At 34.6% G+C, this 25,453-nt stretch overlaps 2 protein-coding genes and 1 long non-coding RNA gene across 7 annotated transcripts; 2 read left to right on the top strand and 1 right to left on the bottom strand.

Moving 5' to 3' along the window:
• Positions 1 to 1,203: 1,203 nt before the first annotated feature.
• Positions 1,204 to 8,963, bottom strand: LOC117996558 (RING-type E3 ubiquitin-protein ligase PPIL2). Its single transcript, XM_069509429.1, has 9 exons — positions 8,776 to 8,963; positions 8,480 to 8,699; positions 6,880 to 7,189; positions 6,126 to 6,250; positions 5,290 to 5,434; positions 4,313 to 4,461; positions 3,433 to 3,584; positions 2,695 to 2,884; positions 1,204 to 1,954 (listed from the first exon to the last, which is right to left on the bottom strand). The coding sequence occupies exons 1-9, from the start codon at positions 8,805 to 8,807 to the stop codon at positions 1,721 to 1,723; spliced, it is 1,557 nt and encodes a 518-aa protein (XP_069365530.1). The 5' UTR covers positions 8,808 to 8,963; the 3' UTR covers positions 1,204 to 1,720.
• Positions 8,964 to 9,071: 108 nt separating this feature from the next.
• Positions 9,072 to 12,752, top strand: LOC138404710 (uncharacterized). Its single transcript, XR_011238533.1, has 2 exons — positions 9,072 to 11,333; positions 12,609 to 12,752. It is a non-coding gene; the product is annotated as an uncharacterized lncRNA (long non-coding RNA).
• Positions 12,753 to 14,824: 2,072 nt separating this feature from the next.
• Positions 14,825 to 20,923, top strand: Ubc2 (ubiquitin conjugating enzyme 2). Of its 5 annotated transcripts, none has more exons than XM_034984638.2 (6): positions 14,825 to 14,949; positions 15,068 to 15,177; positions 15,270 to 15,459; positions 17,090 to 17,387; positions 17,816 to 17,963; positions 18,781 to 20,923. In XM_034984638.2, the coding sequence occupies exons 4-6, from the start codon at positions 17,172 to 17,174 to the stop codon at positions 18,876 to 18,878; spliced, it is 462 nt and encodes a 153-aa protein (XP_034840529.1). In that variant the 5' UTR covers positions 14,825 to 14,949; positions 15,068 to 15,177; positions 15,270 to 15,459; positions 17,090 to 17,171; the 3' UTR covers positions 18,879 to 20,923. The 5 variants fall into 5 exon arrangements, with proteins under 5 accessions (XP_034840529.1, XP_034840527.1, XP_034840528.1 ...); XM_034984636.2 differs by having other exon boundaries at positions 17,070 to 17,387; XM_034984637.2 differs by lacking the exon at positions 15,270 to 15,459.
• Positions 20,924 to 25,453: the final 4,530 nt, after the last annotated feature.

Here is a 25,453-nt window from a genome sequence, read left to right as displayed (position 1 = left end):
TGCTAATTAATTTTTGTTAGACTAGGAAAAAATAGACAGCCAAGGGGGCTGTCTATTTCTTGATGAACAAATAATGGTATATACTAAAGTTAAGCCTTATTATCTTTTAGATAAACATGCAATAGCAATAAATATCACTGCCACACGAACAGCTTTTACAATTACAGTCAAAATCTGTTATAACAACATTGAAGGGATCACAATTTATTATTAGGTCACAAAAGTCACTAGTTGTAATATCTAACCGGTGTTAAATCTTTAGGGCGGTTACACATTCATCCGATCCGAGTCTGTAAAAATACGTTCCTCTTTGTTTTGTATGGTAGCTATGACATATTATTATCTCATAGATATTTTTTATATCTTTATTTTCACAGATTCGGATCGGATGTGTGATCTCTCTTACACTAACAATAGCTGGTACTTATATTTTGATTATTACATATTTATTTATTTAACTTAAATACAAGAATGCGTTATTTACGAGTTTCCTACCCTCTGGCTGTATATACCTGTATTGCAGAAGGTAGTTCCTCAGGTATGCAAAAGTTTTCCAAAATCCAATAATATTTGTCGGCGAAAATAATGCATACGAAATATGACGCCTTTTTCATTAGATAAAATTTATTTGAATAGCAACAGAGTAGATATTGGACTGTCTCATTTTGAGGATTGTGGTACAAGTCTAGAGTAATGTTTTCTGTGACCAACCTCGTCGTCAGTCAGTCGTTCAATTGTTGATTTGTTTTCGGGAAAGCGTGTGCGCGTACTGATTGATAAGAAAACGACATGGTGGCCATCTACAACCTCATGTAATTTAATATAGATGAATTTCCAAAATGTGTAACCAATATGTCATGATGTCATTTTAAACAGTTTTGACTGTAGTTATCTTTACTATTCATCCTCACTTGTAATCTCATCAAACTTTTTCCCTTTATCTGACCACTTATGAATACCGAGTATGAATTTCTTGTTCATTATTCTGCCATCCTTTAACTTAAAAGTTGTTAGTTGCAGAAAAGATTTTAGAGTTATCAGCAAAACATTATGTGGGACCAAGGTTTTTAGTTTGGTCCTATGTAGCATACTTTTTTAGAAATATTAGTTTTTGAAAAGTATTTTTTTGCATTTAACAACCTTAAGTTAAAGGATGGCAGTATTGGTAAAGTATTAAATAAAAAGCTATAAACTTATAATGGTTTTTATTAATTTTAGACTTATTTTGTAGTACTTACTACTACTAAATAATAAATGGTATGAACCATGATTGATAACGGCTTCTCTTGACCACAACCCATGCAACTGAGCCGAAATATCGTTAATTTAAAATCGTAGTATGTAGCCGCTATTTACCTTATATTACATTCATTTTAATATTTACAATTACATAATATTTTACTAAACTTACTATACAAATACAAGGACATCCATAGTATCTTGCAGTTACTTTTGCTTGAGAACAGTAATAAATCAATACCTGTGGTAGCTTCTTTACCAACCTGGTCTGTTACCACTGACTATCAACTAGAACTTATAAGTCCAGCAAATTGCTAATGCGCGTAGCCGCCATTTTAGTGACGTTTGCACTAGACTGAAGTTTCGAGCTGATTGTATATTTTTATTTTGGCTGACGTCAAAATTACATCATTTCGAAGTTCGAAGACATGGAGACCGCAATAGCAATTTGCAGGACTTATATGACATGATATTAAATTGTTTACCATGAATCAAAACTACCAAAATTATAGTTGCTATCTTTTTTAGGTTTCTTAGTAGGGACTTCTTGATTTTTAGTAGTTTTGCTGGTAGCAGTCAACTCTTGCAGGTTGAGGTACTTGCCAACTCCATCTCTGAACACTTTGAGGGGTTGTTGGGGAGCTTTCTTAGGTTTGACTCCTGGCCCTTCAGCTTCAGCTTTCTTTTTTAGTTCTTCTGCTCTCTCTATAGCAAGCTGAAAATATTAATATTAAGGAGCATATTAAAAGTTATTCTCATTCTAAAATAGGTAAAAAAAATTGTCCTATTTAAGTTTATAGTAAAACTAATATTTCTTTATTCAATTTATAAATATTTCATGAATAGTTAGTCATCTATCTGATAGTAGTAATACCACAAAGTATAAAATAGTACCTTACAAGTTACCATAAAGATGTTTAAATAAATAGCGACTCTTGCTACGACGCAATAAAGTGCAATTCAGCTTGCACAGTATTGCAGCCTAAAATTTTAAAAATGCCTCTTTCTATCGCTTACAAACTCTTATCTCTTTATGACACTAGTTGATGGCTGCGACTTCGTCCATGTGGATTTAGGTTATTAAAAATCTAATGAGAATTTTTTTCTGGGATAAAAAGTAGCCTATATCACACTCCAGCACGCCTAACATGTGCAACACGAGAAAATTTTGTCTACGCATTTACTCGTCTGATTTCTATGAGGAAACACGAGATAATGCGTCGACAAAATTTTCTCGCGGGGCGCATGTTAGGCCCTCAGGTCTTCAACTGTATCCATGCAAAAAATCTCGTCAATCCATTGCTTCATTGCGACGTGATTGAAGGACAAACACACTTTTGCATTTCTAATATAGGTAGTGTTAAGGGGGCCGGGAGTCGCCGTATATCTTGGATCACGTGACCAAGTGAGCTAGTTTTTTTTCTAAATCAAAAATATTGAACCAACTTCACTTACTTGTTCTTCCGCCTCTGCAAACGGATCAACAAACACCTGAGCAACCTCTATAACTATGTCGTGAATTGGTCTGTCTTTATTGTCAACCTCAATCTGCTCCATGGCGCCCAACGTGTCGAGTCCGCCAACCAGTTTGCCAAATATCGTGTGCTTGCCATCCAGTTGCCTGCACGAACGGAATGTGACGAAACTGAAAATCGAAATAAACTTCTTTAAGAGTAACTTGAGAATAATTCTCATCTACGACTTCCGCGGTCGTATTAAAAATGGCCGCCAAACAGAACTGCTGTTTAAAAGTCACCCTTTTTGTTGTGGTGTTTAAAATCTATTCTTTACTCTCTTGTCTCTGCAGCTTCATTTTTATCGGATTCGAGAGTTTTAAGATTGTGTGTAAATCATAGATAGTATTATGTCTGTTAAATGATTGTGTAAAGCTTTATTTGCGCCAGAGGAAAGATCCAAAATTGCGGCCTAAAGGCTGTATGATACTATAGTAAATTAAAATGTAGCAAAATCGTCGGTAGGCTGTCGTACAATAATATTTCAATTCTACTGCACAATGTGGTTTCGGCATAAAATAAACTGCTGTATGCTGCTTTCCATTTGTAGCATGCCATATTCTCGTATTTTATGTTGTTGCTCCAGTGTAAAACAGTCTTTAAGTTTTATACATAGTTTTTGATTACATCAGAATTATTATAAATTGTGTAAATAAATAAAATAAATAATGTAACTTACAACTGTGAGCCATTAGTGTTGGGTCCAGAGTTGGCCATGGATAACACTCCCCGCCCAGTGTGGTGCAGGTTTGGTCGGATCTCATCCTCAAATGGTTTCTTCCATATTGACTCACCCCCCAAGCCCGTGCCTGTTGGATCACCGCCTTGGATCTACAAAATATACACTATTTTTTAAGATGCTGCAGTAAAACAGCTATCAACAATATTTATAGTTTCGTCTGGTCCGTTTGTTTGTTGGGGTGTCACAGCTATTTTAAAATTAAACTATATTATGCTGTTAACTTGAATTCAGCATAATTATAGAAACCAGTACACAGAGGCAAAAAATTTGATCTATCCCTCAAGTGATACTCTGTTGCATGTATTTTAAATTATACTAAAATATACCACTACTACTACTATTTCTTCTAACTAACTATAATTTCTTTTTATGTGCAACTAGCAACAATTTTCCTATGGGACTAAATTATATCTCGCGGTATCTACTTATAGAACAACTAGCTGATACCCGCGACTTCGTCCGCGCGGAATTAGGTTTTTAAAAATCCCGTGGGAACTCTTTGATTTTCCGGGATAAAAAGTAGCCTATGTCACTCTCCAGATCTTCATCTATACCCATGCAAAAAATCACGTCAATCCGTTGCACCGTTGCGACGTGATTGAAGGACAAACCAACAAACCATCAAACAAACACACTTTCGCATTTATAATAAGGGTACTGATATAAGATCTATTCCCACTAAATGAACAGACAACATCCAACGAGTCGTAGGGAGCCGCTAGATGGCATCGGCGCAAGACTGCGGCGTGTGGAATTCCCTATAAGAGACCTATGTCCAGCTGTGGACACCTATCAGTTGACGATGACGAAAACTGACCATAAAATTCCTGATAGACCTATGGAACTTGGTGCCATTGTAGTATCCGTTGAGGCAGAGCTTTATAAAGTTGTCGCAGGCCTTCGGCGTCACATCGCAGTACAGCTCTAAGTTCAGCTGACCGAAATTCGTTACCAGCCTTACATAGCCTGAAACCAAAAGTATAATATTAACTCATTCATCCTAATATCATTAATCCGGAGGAGATCCGTAGGAAAACCAGAGTAACCGACATCGCTCAACGGGTTGCGAAGCTGAAGTGGCAATGGGCAGGGCACATAGTTCGAAAAACCGATAGAGGTTGGGGTCCCAAGGTGCTGGAATGGCGACCTCGTACCGGAAGGCGCAGGGTTAGCAGATCCCCTCACTAGATAGACGGACGACATCAGGCGAGTCGTAGAGAGCCGCTGGATTCAGGCGGCGCAAGACCGTGGCGTGTCGAAGTCTACTAGAAATATGTCCAGCTGTGGATGACTATCGGTTGTTGATGATGATGATAATGATGAATATTATTATTGCAGAAGTGTATCCTCAATTGGTTTCTATAACTGTAATAAATTTTAACCTTACATCTCATATTATAGTTTATTTTAAAAATGGATGACACAAAGACAAAAAAAAAAAAAAAAAAAAAAAAAAAAAAACAGGACAAAACGCTGCGCGAGTGCGTTAGAATGACAGCTACAATGCCACGATTATTACAATTGAGATTGTAATAATGATTGATGCTGGTTTTACGAAATCGCCCCACTGGTTCCATGTTTTCCTACAGAATCCTACAAAAACTTAGTTTCACAGGAAAATACATTTAATCATGTGTATTTTCCGTATGTATTGCGTGTGGAAGTTCCTACAAGAGACCTATGTCCAGCTGTGGACGACTATCGGTTGTTGATGATGATGATGACAGGCAAATATAAATTCCATATGAACAAGGCATAAACCTTTTTTTAGGTTTAATCCATGTAAGTTCATACCTTTCTTCTTAACTCTCTCATATTTGACTTCATCTTCACATATGATAGCCGCCTCGTGTATGGTCTCCGGCACCATGGCAGTAGAAGTGAAACTAGCCGCCACCATGCCCGTTGAGTAGTGTGCTGCATTGAACTTGTCTGCTATCTGTGTACAAAACACTTTTAATACTTGTGCCATCCAATATTTAAACAGTAATTAACTGCAAATTTATTTATTTACTAGCTGATGCCCGCGACTTCGTTCGCGTGGATTTAGGTTTTTAAAAATCCTGTGGGAACTCTTAAATTTTCTCATGTCCTTCCCCGGGTTGCAAGCTACCGCTGTACCAAATTTCGTCAAAATCGGTTGAACGGTTGAGCCGTGAAAAGCTAGCAGACAGACAGACAGACACTTCCGCATTTATAATATTAGTATGGATTTTATAACTGCAAAATGTAGTTGTGGACATTTTCAAAAAATTAAAAATATATTTTTTAAAGTTTTTAGTTAGGTCCTATGTAGAATTCTTTTTCAGAAATATCAACTGTTTTTCTAAATTATCTTATTTTTGGTGATAACTCTTAAATTATTTTTTAGTTTTAGATATACCATTGCATACCACGCCGCGCAGCACAATTGAGCACAACGCCGTTTTTTTGTATTCAATTCGTTATCATAGCATATAGAGCAACACGCGCAGGTCCGGCACAGGTGCGGCCCGCCTGTGCAGACCTGCGTCGCGTATTCCTTGTACTGTGCTGCACGGCCTGCGCTTCTATATGCGCCTCTGTATACGCTTAAGCTTAAAGGTCCTTGATGAAGATGGCTTCAAAAGGAGTGTAGATGGTTTACAAACCTCTTTTTTAACTTCCTTAGCTTCAGGTGCTTTATATTCCTTTTCAAGCTCTTTAAGAATGTCTCTAGTTTCAGCTGACACTGTCTTTAGTCTTGCATGAGGATCTTTTCTTAGAGCTATTTCCTCTGAAAAGTTACATTTCAAATTTTTTGTTCTTTGTACAATTTTTAGGGTTACACAGTATTTCAAATGTAGTCTTCAATAAGAATAGTATCAACACTATAGGAATAACCTTGAATGGGAAGCTGGAAGAAATCTCTGTTAAGAGATAAGCATTTCCAATGTAACTAAATTTATTCCTACTATGTAACTACAATTTCGGTACATGAAAAATAAAAATAAATAAAATAAATAATGTAGCAGAGGATAAGGTCCATGTATTCATTTCTTAACACTGATGCCAGTGACTTTCTGGAACTCTTTTTTTCAGTATGAAAAGTAGCCTATGTCACTCTCCAGGTCTTAACTATACCCATGTAAAATATCACGTCGCATATATGTGATTGAAGGACAAACCAATAAACCAACAGCAAACACTCCACATAATAATAATGATATAGGTCTGTATAATAATGTCTCATTAACATCGAAATGACGTCATTTTGACGTCAGCCGAAATAAAAATATACCATCAGCTTGAAACTTCAGTCTAGTGCTGACGTCACTAAAATGGCGGCCACGCACATTAGCAATTTGCGGGACTTATAGTGATGGGTACTGATTTCATAAATAAAACATATATATTGCTACGTACCCTCAGTTTCCACTCTCAAATTATTCTTAATGTGATGGAACACAGAAATATTGAATTTCCCCAAGTTGTTTGGATCCTGTATGGTAATTATATCACTCCTCACAAACGGTGTATCATTAATAAGATCCTTCCAGTTCTTTCCTTTAATATTGAGTTGTTCGACAGCTTCATAGCAGTAGACATTGCCACTGGTGCGTATGGCCACAATGTGAGAGTTTTTTGTGAATGGTTTGAATAAGACAGGACAGTGGTAGTCTCCAGAAGCATTTTTGAAGAAGTTTAGCTTGATTACACTTTTGATATCTATTTTCTGAAAGCATAAGAAATAACAAAAATATTACAGTTTTTTTTTAAATTATCAAAATAGAGAATGTTTAACAAGTCCACTTTAGACACAGCAAAAAAAACCATGAAGGTTTAGATGATGTGGTTAAGACTTCCTATTCAGTGGATCCAGGGTTTGATCCCAGGTATGCACCTAAAACTTTTCAGAGTTATGTGCATTGTTTGTTTTGTTTTAATCAATTAATTACTATCATTTGCTTTAATTGTGAAGGAAAACTATGTAAAGAAGCCTGCATGCTTGAGTTTTCCATAATGTTCTCAAAGGTGTTTGAAGTCTGTCAAGGCCAGCATGGTGGCTTATGAATTATGACCTAAACACCCTAAGCCTGTATAGTATATCTAGTAGTATATCTGATAAGGAGTCCATGCAGACGGAGTTGCAGGTTGCGCGATTCCCTACGAGAGATATTTAAGGAAATAGGTATTCTTACAGTAGCTTCCCAATATATTTACAATAATATAATTTTTGTACGACAAAACATTCACAGTTACAAAAAAATCAGTGATCTCCATGATAGGCAAACTAGAAACAAAAATAAGCTCGCTACTCCTGCGCTCCGCCTGTGGAAAGTGCGAAAGTCATTTGTGGGAATGAGTGTAATATTTTATAATAAAATTCCACAAGCAATTTTAGACTTGCCTTTACACAAGTTTAAAAAATGTGTTAAAAGTATGCTCCTAAAAAAAGCATATTATACAGTCGCAGACTATGTAAACGATAAAAAAGCTTGGATTTGACTCGCTCCAGCAATGCACGGGGCTGCAATGGCTTGTATAGTACGGTATAATAACATTGTAAATTGAAAAATTAAAAAGAGCAACCGCCGAGTTTCTTGCTGGTTCTTCTCGGTAGGAACGGCATTCCGAACCAGTGGTAAATTAAACCTGACTATTCATAAGCACTTTTAAAAAGTTTACATGAATAAAAAAACATTCTATTCTATTCTATTCTAAAAAATAAGCTAGTAGCATATAAGTCTCGCAAGATAGAATTAGGATAACCTGGGTATGGGCAATATGGCAGGTTTATTTGTCCACATCTTTTGTTAGTAGGTTGGTAATCAGCCACAGCTGAAGCCTTCCACCTGAACAGAACTAATTGAGATATTATGTATTTCCAAATGACCTCTGCCAGGAATCCAACCCGACCCTTCCCTATTTTAAGAACACAACGCTGACCACTGCACCAGAAAGGTTGTCAATTGTCATGTAGGTTGAAGTATGTATTATGAACAGATAATATTATTATACTTACTTTTCCAGTAACGGGGTTGATTTTAAACTTCTTGACAAACTCAATCAAAGCTTGCAATTCAAACACATTCCCATCAGAGTCGCAATAGGGATCTTCAAATGGTTGTAAACATAAGCAACAATGATCATAGGGTAGTCTCTTAAACGACGTGTCTTCCTCAACCGCTGTTCCTGATCTCTTTCCACCGTATAACGTAGTCCATTCGGTGTAGGTAAGGTACCTGATTATGAAAATTAAGGTAAATCCATCCAATAAAGAGGTTTTTATTTGGTGAAGTCATTTTATATTATACTTACATTTTATCTTTCTGGTGCTGGCGTTTCCCCATTTTTATTGATAGTTATAAGCCTTTAAATAATACCTAATAAATTGTATTTGTTGAGTTTTTTTAAAGTGCCTGTATGTAATTCTTTTCTATGATTTTCTATTTCTATTTTCTATTCACTATTTTTAATAATAAAAGTTAAACCTGTATATTATAATACTCTTTGAGTTAAACTTTTAAAGTGACATTTCATGTTATTGCCATTTATTTTTTTTTTTTTTTTTTAAATTTATTTTACGGCCCTGGATAACACTCCTTTGAGGCCTTTCAAAAATTTACAAATTCTAAAATACAAAATTGCTTATAACTAAATATTATTCTAAAAATACAAAATTGCTTATAACTAATTAGTCTAACGTTTTTACACTTTATTTATAGTATTACTTATATAATTAAAAATAGACTTAAAATATGACGTTTTACACAACAAGTCCTTTACATGGCGGGGAAAATCAATTTTTTGTTTTTGTTCCATATTTATAGTGTTTAGATCACTGGCTAATATAAGTCTTTGTATGCCAAAAGCTGGACATTTGAGTATCATATGATTAACATCAGCCTCCTCATATTCACAATAGTTACATTTTTTACTGTTTAGTATTTTTATTTTATTCAGGTGTGTTGGCACCAGACAGTGACCAAATCTCAGTCTATTCATTAATGATGTAAATTTTCTAGATTCACACTTTGTTTTGAAATACCATGGTTGTATTGGTATTTCCTTTTGAATTTCCGCATACCATTTTCCTTTATTTTTATTAGTCACATCCCACACTTCACTCCACAATTTCTTTTGTCTTATTTTAATTGTATTGCATAAATCCGTAAATGGCACTTTGATGCTACTTGAACAGTCTTCATAAAAATTACTTCTTCTTGTAGCAGAATCAACCACTTCATTTCCTGTTATGCCTCTGTGGGAGGGTACCCAAACAAATTCTATATTAATTCCCCTTTGTTTTAAATTAAGTAGTACATTTTTAATTTGGAAAATAATATAAACTAATTTATAATTACTAAAATTAAAATTATTTATAGCTAAAAGAACACTTTTCGAGTCTGTTATTAAAACATAGTTATTCATTTTAAACATTAATTCTTCTTTGATATATTCCAATGCCTTGAACAGGGCAACGCATTCAGCAGTAAACACACTGCAGTCAGAGTTTAATTTATATGATCTACATTTTTTTAACTGTGAATCATAAAAAGCAGAACTTACAAAGTTCTCATTTTTAGAACCATCCGAATATATCCTATAATGATTTTTACAATTTTCTTCAATGAACAATAGGAAGTCTAAATTGGATTTAATATCAGTGATGTGTATTCTATTTTCGAGGTTTATTACATCATAGTGGCAATCATACATAGGCCAAACGTCATTCACATTTATCTTACTAGCAATACTATGCATATAAGTCATAATCATTGACATAGTAGGTCCTTTACCGGAAAGAAGTGCTTCCGCTGTAGGTTGTAGAGTTTCAATTGATGCTTCAGTAACTTTTAATAAATCCTGTGGAAGTAATAATTTGTTTACCAAGTTAGAGTTAGCGAATAGTTGCTTCAAACAAAACTTTTCAGCCAAATAAACACGTCTCACCGGCAAAGGAGGGATACATGTTTCTACTTCCATTGAATTAATAGGTGTAGACCGCATTGCTCCACTTATTATTCTCAAACCTATATTTTGAATGACATCCAATTTTTTCAACAACGATGGATTAGTTTGCATATACGCAAGACAACTATAATCAAAATGACTTCTAACCATACTATTGTACAACAAAGTCAAAACTTTGGGATCTGAACCCCAAAATGTACCAGCTAAACATCTAATAAGATTAATGCTTTTTAATGCATTTTTACAAATGTAGTTAATGTGAGCATCGAATTTTAGTTTTGTATCAAAAATTACTCCTAAGAACTTCTTATTTCTTACAATTGGAACATCTAAGTTATTATATTTAATGTTTACATCTACTGGTCCACCAAATACCATGCATGAACTTTTAGAGGTATTAATACTTAATTTTAAAGTGTTTTGGTAATAATTTTGCACCTGAGTCAATGCTGAATTAACATTATTTACAGCTATTTCTACATTTTTATTTACACTATATAATAACAAGTCATCTGCAAATTGTAAAATTTTTACATCCTTTGTTGTTACATATTTCTCAATTTGAGAGGTATATAAATTGTATAAAATTGGAGATAATGATGCACCTTGCATAAGGCCTTTACTTGTTGAGTTAGGTCCATGAAGTATATTATTATACTTAACATAAAACTTTCTGTTATTTAAAAAATTTGATAGCCATTTTAACATTTTTCCAGGAATGCCAATTTCATGAAGAGAAGTAATAATCTGGTTTAAATCAACATTGTCATAAGCACCTTCTATATCCAAAAATACACATACTGCAGCATCTTTTGATAACTTACAGCTTCTTAAATCCGATACAAATGATGTCAAACTCTCATTAGCACTTCTTCCTTTTCGGAAACCGTATTGGAATGTTGGTAATAATTTATTTTTTTCTGTAAAATAATCTAATCTCAGTTTCAGCATTTGTTCAAATAATTTTCCTATGCATGATGTTAGTGATATTGGTCTGTATGAATTACAATCAGATGAAGATTTATCAGGTTTTAAAATCGGTACTATACATTGGATCTTCCAACTCTCTGGAACACATTGATTATCCCATAGCCTATTAAATATATCAAGTAAAGCTAATTGACCTAATTTATGCAATTTTTTAATCATTATATATGGAATGTTATCTAAGCCGGGTGTAGAGTTTTTTCTTGATTTAAGTGCTATATTAAATTCTGCAAAAGTGAAAGGCTTTAAAAGTAACATATGCTTGTCAGAATCATTATTAAATTCGAAAACAGAGGTATTTAACGTTGTGTTATTGTTATCATGTTTAAATTTTGAAATAAAATCGGGAATCCATACATCATTTTTATGCTGTGGTGGGTTTTTAATACGTTTAAACATTTTCATATAATTCCATACTCGAGTAATAGGAGTATATCTATTGAATGTTGAACATAACTTGTACCAACTATTTTTCTTAGCATCCTTAATTATTAATTTTTTTTGTGCATCCAATTGTTTATAATTAATGTAATTTTCCATCAACCCATTTCTTTTATATAACTGTAAAGCTTCTCTCGAATTTTTAACAGCAACTTCACAGTTTTCATCCCACCAAGGAGCAGGAGTTTTAAAAAGTCTAGGACCTTCAATTTTTACATAAGGAACGAATTCTTTTCTAAGAGTATTTAAAACTTCACAGAACTTATCATACGACTGTGAAGGATCTATTTCATCAAAAGATATACCTTTAAAGTACTCCTCTGATTTTGCATAATATTTGGTCCAATCTGCTTTATGAAATAGAAATTTCTCTACTTTGTCATTGACAGAATATTTAGATGGAACTAGGCTTAATTTTGTAAAAGTTGGATAGTGGTAACTACCCAAAGGATCGTCACCTACTGACCATTCACATAGAGGTGCTAATACGGGACTCACCCCTGTCACATCAATAGCAGAGCTATTTGCATTAGGTCTTTGTACTGTAGTAGATACACCTGTGTTTAACAGGCATAGGTCATGTTCATCAAAAATTTCAAACAATGTTTTGCCTCTTGAATTTGTACAATTGCACCCAAAAGCAATATGATGCGCGTTAAAATCTCCTGAGACTATACAAGGTTTTGGTAAGCTAGCAATAATATTTTTAAGTTTATTAATTCTACAATAATTGTTATTTTTATTTTTAGGTGGACAATAAACACATAGAATCGACACGGAACCTATATTAGTTTCTAGAGAAATTGCTATGGACTGGACATCTTGATAAAATTGTGTTGGCAATATTTTATATTTTAATGTATTTTTTAATAAAATGCCTACTCCACCATGTTCATTATTTGCATTTTTTCCTACAAAATTATATCCTGAAAATCTAATAGGATTACTTGTATTTTTTTGCCAGGTCTCATTTAATAGCAAAATATCAATATTATGTTGTTCCAAAAATGTTTTAACCAAGGGTTCTTATTGTTAATACTTTGGATATTATGCTGCACAATAGTTAGGTGAGAATCCATTATATTTTACTTAAATGTTCTAAAAATGTTTCTTTGATTTGATTAGTAGTCTTAATATTATTAGAGTTCCCTATTGTAACCAAAGTGTTTACTATGGCTCCTAAAAGCTTAGAGTTATTTACAATATCATTGTGTGAAATTTCTGTCTTTGTCTGTGTAGTTTGCTTAGGCTGTGAGTATGTAGTTTGGTTTTTTTCATATGTCTGAGGGCTCTGAGGCTTTGGGAGTGGAGGGAAACTCGCACTACTTATTTGAACTACTTTTGAGTAGGTTTCTTTTTTGTTCCTCTCCATTCTCGCTGCCTTTACAGGACACGTTTTTGATATTGCAAGATGCGCACCCCCACAATTGCTGCACTTCAGTGTATCCGTCGTGCAGTCCTTGTAATGGTGCTCACCAGCGCACCGTGAGCATATTTGCTGATTTTTACAAATTTTCCCATAATGGTTAAATTTCATACATTTAAAACATTGCATCAAAGGAGGAACATAAGTGAAAACTTTGTATCTCCAGTTGTCCAAATAAATATACTGCGGTAGACTAGTACCGCTGAAAATTACACTGATAGTGGAGAGAGGAATTAGCTCCTCTCCCACTTTTTTCAAAAATCTCTTTACACCTATTACTTCACTTTCCGAGGAGAGTTTATTGAATAGTTCCTGATTGCTAGATTCTTTTGGAATAAACCTAACCACCCCTACCCTTTCCACAGAGGACGCCGGGATGAACGCTCGAAGTTTATAAACTGAAAGGCACTCGTGCTTCAAAAAGTCATTAGCCGCTGTCGCTTGTTTGAAGACAAGCATAATTTTAGTAGCGTTTATGCGCCTACTTTCACTTACACCTTTTACTTGTTTAAAATATTTGGATACCACTAGGGGGTTTTTGTTTCCTAGTTTGATATCTTCTGTGCTTTCTACGTATACAGGGAATTCTGAATTGGTACTAGTATCGCCGTACGCCCGGCGATACCCTGGTTTTATAAATGGTTTGTATTTTGCACCATCACTTTCAGAGGGTTTCTCCTTTTGCATTTTCTTCCTCTTTTTGCCCGCTGCTGGTTCCAAATCACAGCCGTCACTATCTGACGGCATTGTACCACAGTTTAACGAAAACTATTTACAAAATAATGTACTATTTACACTCAAAAACTATATTTTTAACAATTTTCAATTAAAAAGCGCACTTCGCGTTTCCCGCCAAAAACGCAAATCTATTGCCATTTAATTGACATTGATACACAGATATAAAATTCATAGTGCTAAACACAGAGTACTTTGTAAATATATGGTGCTAAAGGTGTGCTCAATAGTAGATAATCTATGGGTGTGCTGGCCACGGCTGGCTCCATCTGTGGCCCTACCGCGGTTGTTTGACAGCTACAATGTCGCGATCGCAATCATCTCTGATTGGTTAATGCTCGCTCACTATTGGCCACAATGCATTGTTGCTCATTGTTGCAACAAGAATCGCACAAATTCAGCCAATCAGAACAATTGAGATTGTAATAATGATTGATGCAGGTTTTAGACAATCGCCCCGCTGACTCACGGACCCTAAGCCCAAGACCATAACATTAATAAATGCATAGAGATAGTATACAAATAAATGCTACATTCTTGTCAAAGTCAGAAGTCATCCTACAAATTATTACGATTGATGCGAGGCAGGAAAGCGTTCCGCATCAGAAAGGCAACTAAAATTACGTTTTATAGAAAATCTAGCCATTTCATTCAGCTTGCATCTCAATATTATAATATTTTGTCACAATAGGTATATTAAAAATCACTTTCCATGTTCTTTTAGATCCGATTTTCGAGGTTGCGTGTTGGTTGCATGATAAATCGCAACGTTTGTGTCCAGCCTAACTGTTTTTGATTGATAATTTTTTTTTTTTAAATGGCAAGTTGCCGGTTTTTTAATTTTAAAAACATGTCGGAAAGTAGTTGTGCTTTGTGAATTTCCGAAAAAAACTGCAATCTTACTAGCAATATTATCATCAAAATAATAGGTACAAATTGTTAAAGATTAATTAAATATACGGTTTAGCTAGATTCTCTGCAATTTAACATATAGTTCTAACTAAAGAATCCTGTTTTACTAAACGTGTGTGCGTTTGTGACTTTCAGTAAATTTTGCTTGTGAGGGTGATGTACAAATGGACGAAATGTGGTAGCAGAGGATCGAGGCACTGAGATATTTTACGAAAACAACAATATCAAGTTTTGATTTTAATAAGGTATAAAACAGTTATGTAATATCTCGACTAATGGTAGAAATATTTGTCTACATAGATGGGAAAGTAACAGGCTGCCTATTTGCGCTTTGCAGTTCTTCGGAGCATCTAACACGGAGTTTCATTTATCATAACACAAATTGTACATATTCTGGATGTCTTCCTTAGTACAATCTGTTGATTGCATATTGGGATACTTGTTTAGAATCACAACTTGGTGAACTAAAAAAATTGTTTAGAATCGGATAACGCCAGCCCACAAGATGGCCGACTGTTATTCGTAAGGTATAAATACATTTTTTCCATTCAATATCTGTTTAAGTTATTATTTGATTATGTTAGCGAGTTTGTGCAAAGTTGTTTAGTCTATTTTTATTTAAATGCTGCTACATAGTGGTTTTTATGTAAATAGTGACGAAGTCTTTGTTCTTAAGATGTCATGATCAATTTCATAGAAATTATTTGCTTTTTTTTAATTTAACGATCTTTCTATAGTGTATTCCAATCAAAACAACTTGTTTTATTCGCCTGCTAAAGTTTTCATGAATCCTATAAAATTCACGCAAGCCCGTGTTTGCTGAGCAATGTGCCACAGCAAGCTATTTATTTTAGTTGTGTTTTCAAAAGGTGCTTAACCTTTGCCTATTGATTTTATTTTTTATTGAGTTGTATTCTGAGTTGCAAGGTTAATGCTTTGTTGTATAAAACAGCAATATCGGTCTCTGTAAAGTGTATTTTCCCCTAAAATATAATTTGGCTTATCATTGTGTTATTTTTTGAGTGCTCATCTTGAGATTACATAAATTATGACCTTTTTACACAACTAAAGGATATTGACAATTGTTATTATTGCTTACATCTCACTAATTTAATGGTATTACAGTAGACTGTGATCTCTTTATAGTGCAACTGTTCAAATCATAAATTGTTCTTCACTTTTCAGTCACATCACTCATGTCTCATCACATTAGCATTAGTGATGTAAAAGACATTCAATCTCATCTCATACGCTTTAGGTTACCCACAAAACTAATATTGCACCAAAAATTAATGTAGCATGTTATTCTTAGTTTAAAGAGATAGGCAATTCAAACATTAATGTTTAATATCATAAAAAAACAATGACTGATAAATGATATTATGTACCCACTTCTACCAAAGTTTCACATTAAATTCTTGAAATAAAGTAAATTTTAGTAATATAAATTAAAAAAATCAGGTGTTGTGGCATACCTGACAAAAGCAGAGTTGTACATTATCTCACTCACTCTTATAATGGAGTTTCATCATCACATACTTCATTGTTTGTTATTTTTAGGGTTCCGTACCTCAAAAGAAAAAACGGAACCCTTATAGGATCACTTTGTCTGTCTGTCTGTCAAGAAACCTACAGGCTACTTCCCGTTGACCTAGAATCATGAAATTTGGCAGGTAGGTAGAGCTTATAGCTGACATTTGGGGAAAAAATCTGAAAACGGTGAATTTAAGGTTAGATCACACAAAAAAAAATTAAATTGTGGTCATGAACTAATAATTAGTATTTTCAACTTTCGAAGTGAGTGACTATATCAAGTGGGGTATCATATGAAAGGTCTTCATCTGTCCATTCTAAAACAGATTTTTATTTATTTTTATGCATCATAGTTTTTGAATTATTGTGCAAAATGTCGAAAAAATGCGACTGTAGTACGGAACCCTCATTGCGCGAGCCTGACTCGCACTTGGCTGGTTTTTTTTATTTAGGTTCCATCTCTTAAGAACAAGACTCTGGAGTTTTGCTTCAGAAACTTTAATTTATGTAATATCACTTAACAATCACGTTCATGAGCTTTGTTCAGCTTATTAACAATTAGCTGTTAGGTTTAGTGCCTGCATGTTTATGTGATTCATTTTAGATAATGTCCGGTGCGTCTAGTTCAGGGAGCGGCACAGGACGAGGCAGGGGTGGAAACGTAGAAAACAAACCGGATACAAAAGAAAACAAACCAAATCCAAAAATGTCTAAAGCACTTGGGACGTCGGCTAAACGGATCCAGAAGGAGCTTGCGGAGATTACATTGGATCCTCCCCCAAATTGCAGTGCGGGGCCAAAGGGCGATAACCTCTATGAATGGGTGTCTACAATACTCGGCCCACCTGGTTCGGTGTATGAGGGTGGAGTATTCTTCTTAGACATACACTTTTCACCAGAATACCCTTTCAAACCTCCTAAGGTAATTCATTTTGTCATTTATTTGGTTAAACCTTATTGCCTCTTATAAAGGTTTATCTTAGTAGCCATTGAAACAGTCCCTGTGTTTTAACTGAGGCTCTGTTTCACAACCACCAAATAAACCATCTAGTGAATCAATTTGACAGATTCCCAGTACAAAAACTGCTAAAACATCAGACTTATTTGGCAGATGGTTGTTATTTATTTATTTTAATCACTTTATGACAGAATAGAATTATAGAGAATATAATAATTTTGTTTAAAACAAAGGGCAACCTTACCACAAAAGTAATCTCTTCAAAGCACCCGATACTTTAGAACTTTTATTATTTGAACCTAAAAAAATTCAGATTTTAATAAAAAGATTTTATGAGACTATCTACTGTTAAAAGTAAAATAAGTGGTAATTTATATTTTTGTATATTTCAGGTAACATTCCGAACTAGAATATACCACTGTAACATCAACAGCCAGGGTGTGATATGTCTGGATATACTCAAAGACAACTGGTCACCCGCGCTGACCATCTCAAAGGTCTTACTGTCTATATGCTCACTCTTGACTGATTGTAACCCAGGTAAATATCTTAGTTTTACATGCTTTAACTCTGGCACTTATATCCTAATGCAGTTTTAAAATATTAATTTTGAAAATTAAATCTATCATCATCATCATGATCAACCCATCACCGGCTCACTACAGAGCACGGGTCTCCTCTCAGAGTGAGAAGGGTTTTGGCCATAGTCTACCACACTGGCCATGTGCGGATTGGTAGACTTCACACACCTTTGAGAACGTTATGGAGAACTCTGCAGGTTTCCTCACGATGTTTTCCTTCACCGTTAAAGCAAGTGATATTTAATTAATTAAAATGCACATAGCTCCGAAAAGTTAGAGGTGCGTGCCCAGGATCGACCCCCCGACCTCTGATTAGAAGGCGGACGTCCTAACCACTAGGCTATCACAGCTATTAAATCTATACTTATGATAAACTAGCTTATGCCCACGACTTCGTCCGCGTGGATTACACAAATTTCGAACCCCTATTTCCCCTTAGGGGCTGAATTTTCAAAAGTCCTTTCTTAGCGGGCATCTATGTCATAATAGCTATTTGCGTGCCAAATTTTAGCCCAATCCGTTCAGTAGTTTGAGCTGTGTTGATAGATCGGTCAGTCAGTCACCTTTTCGTTTTATATATTTAGATAATATCTAAAAATATGAAATGCTCTCAATAGTACAATATCTAGAAGGAAAGACTACACATGGAACTTTAGAAAGAGATAACAGTTTTATAGAAAGTGTTGTCTCTGTTGTTGAGACTTCCGATGATAAATTGCAACCTTGAGTATCAAGATTCGAATGCAATAAATTCATTGAGATATTTGTAATTCCAGCGGACCCATTAGTGGGTAGCATCGCAACACAGTATCTCCAAAACAGGGAAGAGCACGATCGCATCGCGCGCCTCTGGACCAAGCGCTATGCGACATGATTGCTCTGCGCCCCGCCTATGTCATACTCAACACCATTCTGTTTCCAATCCATCCTGTTCACGTTAATGTAAGCTAACACTTGTATACTCCGGTTGAATCTATGCACTTTTGACTATGTTAATAGTTAATACATACACTACATTGTTATTATAGTTCACTCGCTTTCGTGATTGAGTATACAAATTGAGTTTTAATAAATATATTATAAACAAGTTCCTAAAATTTTCAATATTTTTTTGGTCAATTCTTTTTGAGTTAACATAATATTAATTACAAGTATTTCAGCTTGTTATTTCTAGTGATAACATAACAAAATTTTTGCTGATAGAATATAAATGTTATGCATAAAATACACATACAAAAGTTAACTTTCAATTATTGTGTCCAAAAACCCAGAGTACGAAGAGCCATAGAGAAGAAAGGAAGACAGAAGTGGACATTTTTAAGAATTACGTAACCCAATCGCGATGTGCCGACATTTCGGCTTTGGACTAAAACATCATACTAAATTGAGGAGAAACTCAACAATGTTTCTAATTTTTTTTACTAGTATACAAAGTTTCTGTCAGTTGTAAAATAATACCATTTAAAATGTAGTCAAAAGTGCATACTTTTCACCAGGCTTGTCGATATTTAGTTGCAATTAATGTGAATTTCTTTAATGCTTGAAGAACAACTATTATAATTTAGGCGATGTTTTTTTAGTTCTAAAATTTTTCTGTTGATGTTTCTCGCTGTTATAGAAACGCGGCGATAGGTTATTGTAAGGCGGGTCCAAACCCTATGATATAATATGTTATAAAGTTATATAACAGAACGGAGCCGATTGATAGTTGTAGTCATGTTATATAACATTTTTATATTGCACTGCTATTGAAGTCTGGACAGACAAAGTTATATGTAACAATGTTATATAACAATGTCAACCTGTGTATGTGTTATGCAACAAAAGATTTATAACATGTTACTTAATCAGGACTCGCCCTAATATTAAACATTTATCAACGTAGGCTAAAAGTGATTGAGTCAATTTTTGCCACAATAATACTTAATTGTTGTGTTGATCTCAAACACTGAAATGTGCTGGTACTAAACTTTTAGGTGTTCCTAAATAAACGAAATTTTAGTTAAGTGCATCTTTTTTTTCTTATTTAGTTAAATAAACTTTGTTTTTAGGGTTCCGTAGCCAAATGGCAAAAAACTGAACCCTAATGGATGCGTCATGTCTGTCTGTCTGTCCGTCCGTATGTCACAGCCACTTTTTTCCGAAACTAAGAACTATACTATTAAAACTTGGTAAGTAGATGTATTCTGTGAACCGCATTAAGATTTTCACACAAAAATAGAAAAAAAAAAACAGTAAATTTTGGGGGTTCCTCATACTTAGAACTGAAACTCCTCAGAATGATATTGAGGTTTCTAATATTTTTTTTTTCTAAACTGAATAGTTTCCGTGAGAGACTTCCAAAGTGGTAAAGAAAATACTAAATCCTTAATAGATTAGAATGAAAGAGGTGTACATAACTTGATTTTGGTTTATTTTAGTAATACCCAAAACTGTATCACTATTTAGATATCATTCGTAATTCAAAAATTATAGTATGGCCATTGAGTGATCTGTTTTTGACAGTTATTTTAATAATATCTATGGATTATTAATAACATACAAATTAATAGTCCATTTGCAAAGATATAAAGCTGAATATCAAACTGATACTGATTTTATTAACTAGTCGAAATTAATACATAATCCTATCTGTGTCGATAAATTACTTACAAAATTGTTATTTGTAAAAAAAAAAATGTTCTTTTTTGACAAATAACAATATTGCTAAGTAACTTGTCGACAGATTGATTATTATTAATTTTGGATGTTAAACAACATTAATTTTACCTGTCAAAAATAAGTTCATCAATTAGTCTTACTGTATAAGCATCTATAGCAGGGTGTATTGCATTGCTTGTGATTGGTTCGTTTAGAGATGTGATCTTGATGGTTAGTTATATAAGAATATTATTGAATAAATTCGACTGCCAATAATAAGTCTCTCAATTTATTACTACACAACTTGATTAGCGATTAATTGTTTATGTCCAATGAATTAGTTGACAAGCAAGACAAAAAGAAGTTGTTAAGAAAGGTTCATGAAAAAACCTTCAATGACAGCAAAATAATAAATTCACTGAATTGATGATTTTAGGCTTATTTCGTGGTTGTTATATTACAATGTAAATAACAGGCACATAAAGTTTGCGACAGGTCGAGATGGCAATCGGGGTGGGGTCGCCCTGCACACCCGCTCAGCCCCCGCGGCTAATCCGGTGCGGGATAGTGCGGGTGATTGCCATCTCGACCTGTCGCATACTATACCACGATTAATACGATGATTTTGAACTATCGATATGTCGATATATCGAGTCACGACGGGATTGCATTCTTAATCGTGGTACCTACCCGTCATGTACATTATAATAAATTCACTGAAATTTCTACGTTATTTTGTTACGGTAAGGTATAATTTCAATTATACAACAAATGTGCGTGTCTTGCTCGTGTATGGTGTTACAAACCCTTATCCAGTCAAAACTACTTTTGACTTTAAAGCTTGGTATAGTTTAGCTAAGTCAATGTTTGTATCCAAGAGAAGTATTGCATTACCAACATTTCTCAGTACAAAGGAATTTTTCGAATTTGAATTTTAACCTTTGGTTAATAATATTAAACAATATATCTTGAAAATGGTTGACGCAAGCTATTACAAAAAATTGCAAGTCAATGTTGGGTCTTTGAAATATTTATGTAACACAATTTTTTTTATTAAGCCACTCATGTTAAATTGTTTATTTAGTAAAATCTTAATAATAATAATAATTGGTTCATGCAATGTTGTATATACTATTATATTGAAGGCACATTGGTGGAGAGAGGAAGTGAAGCGATGCATCTTTTCTACAATATTCCATAGTGTATTGAACTTTATCTCCGCTACACAATCTATAAAGTGTGATTCTATAATCTTAATTCGATAATCTTTTTCACATGAATAATAGAAACGTTATGTAGTAGAGATATACAGTATGTTTTTTTTAATTGGGAAAGTATAGGCAAATCCAAAACTACAGGGGATACGGGGAAACTCTAAGAACTACTAAGTCTTCTTTTGTGAAAACAATTTTGGCATAAGTTGTCCATTAAAATAAAGGAAATTGGCTAAATTTTTCATGTTCAAGCTCAGTTTCATGTACCTAAGTATCATTTCATTATATATGAAGAAAAAAAATGAACTTGTGCATTGAAATATTTTATTTAGAAAAGATGCTGTGACTCTGCGCCAGTAAAGTTTAGGTAAAGTTTGTGTTTATAACATTATTTAGTTAATTTTACCAAACAATTTTCATCTCTGATTTCAATAGATTTTCTAATACAAATCAATGAACTTCAAAAGCAGTGGTTGGCCTGAATAATGACAACAAACAAATTTTATACTAGTTTCCACATGTATAAAGGTAGGGGTTTCTTGGTAGACTATGGCCAAACCCTTCTCATTCTGAGAGGAGACAGTGCTCTGTGCTCAGTAGTGAACCGGCGATGTTGATGATGATGAATGTGTTGTGTACCAAACAACCCGTCAAACAATATTTCAACAGTATTCGTGTGTACCTTTATGATTCTTACTAGCTGATGCCCGCGACTTCGTCCGCGTGGAATTAGGGTTTTGAACAATCCCGTGGGAACTCTTTTGATTTTCCGGGATAAAAAGTAGCCTATGTCACTCTCCATCTTCTTTATCTATACCCATGGAAAAAATCACGCCAATCCGTTGCACCGTTGCGGCGTTATTGAAGGACAAACCAACAAACAAACACTTTCGCATTATCTAAATAAATAAAAGGAAAAGGTGACTGACTGACTGATCTATCAACGCACAGCTCAAACTACTGGACAGATCGGGCTGAAATTTGGCATGCAAATAGCTATTATGACGTATCATCCGCATCCGCATCCGCTAAGAAAGGATTTTTGAAAATTCAACCTCTAAGGGGGTGCAATAGGGGTTTGACATTTGTGTAGTCCACGCGGACGAAGTCGCGAGCATAAGCTAGTTTATAATAAGAGTACTGATGCACCAAGGAACCCGTATCTTGAAGGTTCTAGTCGTTTATGGAATGCCATGTTATGTATGTGAATACTAAACCCAGGCAAAGAAAAACGGAATTCAACTCAATATCTGGTACTTCTAAAGTCTTAACAGTTATAACAACGATTGAAACCACAAATTTTGTGTTACTAAGCTGTCGAATTTGTGATTTAGTTAATGTTTTGGTCCATATTTAGATAGTGTAATTAATTATTAAAAATTTCTAAAAAAGAACTGCATATTTTAAAATATGTAAAACTACTGTAAAATTCAATTTTATTTTTTTGTATATTAAGGCTGATTTTTCATTGGTCGATATGAAAAATTCCCAGCTATCACCGAACACCTTTAGGAATGCAATTGCTAAGGCTATTCGCACACGGGCGATTAATTGACCAGCAGTCAAATAACCGTCTCCATTCATCATACGAAATTGTATTAGGCCCCGCTCACTTTGCATACGTTTTGTTAGGGAATTCGGTCGGTACAAAAAGGCATGAACGATCCTGATCTTTGAAGTAATATGGGAGTGCTTTCACTGGATGTTAGTAAATCAAACGTATGACTAACTCGCATTCCCATAGTACTTGAAGAATCGAGATCGTTCGTACCTTTTCGTACGTGTTCGCACGACCGGATTTCAAATGTAAAATGCATGCACAAGCGGCAATTTTATATGATAAATCGTGGCGGCTCTTTGAGACCAGCCTGTCAATTAGTTGTGCGTGCGTGCATAACCATACAATAATTCGACTGTAAACTGGCAACATGTCCTATCTCAAATTTTTGGCGAGCTCACTTTATGCTATTTCATATGCTGCAGTGTCGCAGTTCAAGACAGTTATCTAGTTTGGAACAAAAATTAAAAAAAAAATTATACACTAACGAAGCTTCACCTAAAGTCCTTTTCATGAAAGAAGCCGCGGTGATTTTTGGAACTATGATGTCGGCGGACTATGTTGGCGGTGATTGTCGGCCATGTTGTCGTTCGTCGATGTTATCAAGTTCGTTTGTTGTGGTAGATTTTTGTGAGTTTTTAACTAGCTTAGTGCATTTTAAAGATTGTTTACAATGCCATTATGTCACGCGATTACAGCGCTGTGTCTGGGGGAATTCTTTCATGAAAAGGACTTTACAAGTTTTTTCCTTCATCCTAAAAAGTTGTTAAAATTGAGATAGTACTGGTTGCCAGTCGATTTAATATCAACCAGTGGCAATTTCGTAATGTAGAATATTTTCGCCAAGTATAGTATTTTATATTATAAAACTTATTTATTTTTATAGTGCTTGTGAAATGTGAATTGACTCTTCTTCGATTGCAGTGATTTGATTTAGTATCGAGTGACTTGACAATATTCATCAAATCGAAATAGCAGTGATCTGGGTAAAGTACGTTATTTACGAAATTGACATATCAAAGTGCATCGGTTCATAATAAATTGTCAATCTGTTGGTGATGCGGAGTTTGTGTACTGCGCGATACACGTGCCACACCTCACTCGGCACTAGTGGCTTCCGCTCTGACTTAAGCATGTTATACACACAACGCGTGACGGAACGAGTCCAACGCGGCTGTTCGCGTTTATACTGCGACGTGGTCGTTGGTGCGTCGTCGTGAGATGACGTCCCAACGTAATATAAGATTTTACATCCCGCCAATGTTAAAAGAAATCCAGCGTTGAAATACTATAAAGTCAAAGTACCTTGACTGCATTACTTTAATCCTCAAGTTCGTCCATTTCTAGCCAGCAGCGTTCAAGCGGAAACCTTACGAAAAAGATCTTTAGGTCCATTTTTAAATACTATGAATGTTCGTGATATGTAAAATCTCATATTAATCCTACAGTTTCTTTTATTACAAATCGTATTTTGACTCGTGCCAAAAAAGAAACTAATCGAAACGTAGCGGCGCTAATCGCTCCATTTCGTTCCCACACTATACACAGGTATAGTGTGTAAGTAAAATATAATGATTACGCCACCATTTTAGATTCGTTTCGTTATTGACATGAGTTTAAACGCGCGCGTTTAGTGTGACAAACCGCAGTTTCCGTCCCGCGTTATGTTTGTTTCAGCCTTTACCTACTCGTCTTTTTAAAATATTCCGTTTAGGGTGTAAACAGTTATTAGAGCGTAAGTTATTTTATTGTTTAGGTATTGTATAATGTATGTCTTAATCCTAGTTATTAAAGTATAAAAACTTAGCTGTGTAATATTAGTGTATGTCGCGCGTATATGGATGTTTTGGTGATGCCAATGTAAGAAAATAGAAATTAAATAATATCGTCGGACGTGAAACTGGTGCTGTGAGATTCAAATGCTTGCGACATACAATGTGAATTATGAAAGAGTATGAATACCGCATCTCGGCCCTGTTCTCTGTGGTATTCGAATCGGATCAGACGTTGAACAAACTTGTAACCTACAAATTTTGT

This window comes from Maniola hyperantus, chromosome 3, assembly GCF_902806685.2.
Source record: "Maniola hyperantus chromosome 3, iAphHyp1.2, whole genome shotgun sequence".
Classification (NCBI taxonomy): Eukaryota; Metazoa; Arthropoda; class Insecta; order Lepidoptera; family Nymphalidae; genus Maniola; species Maniola hyperantus.
This window is presented reverse-complemented; position numbering and strand designations above follow the sequence as displayed.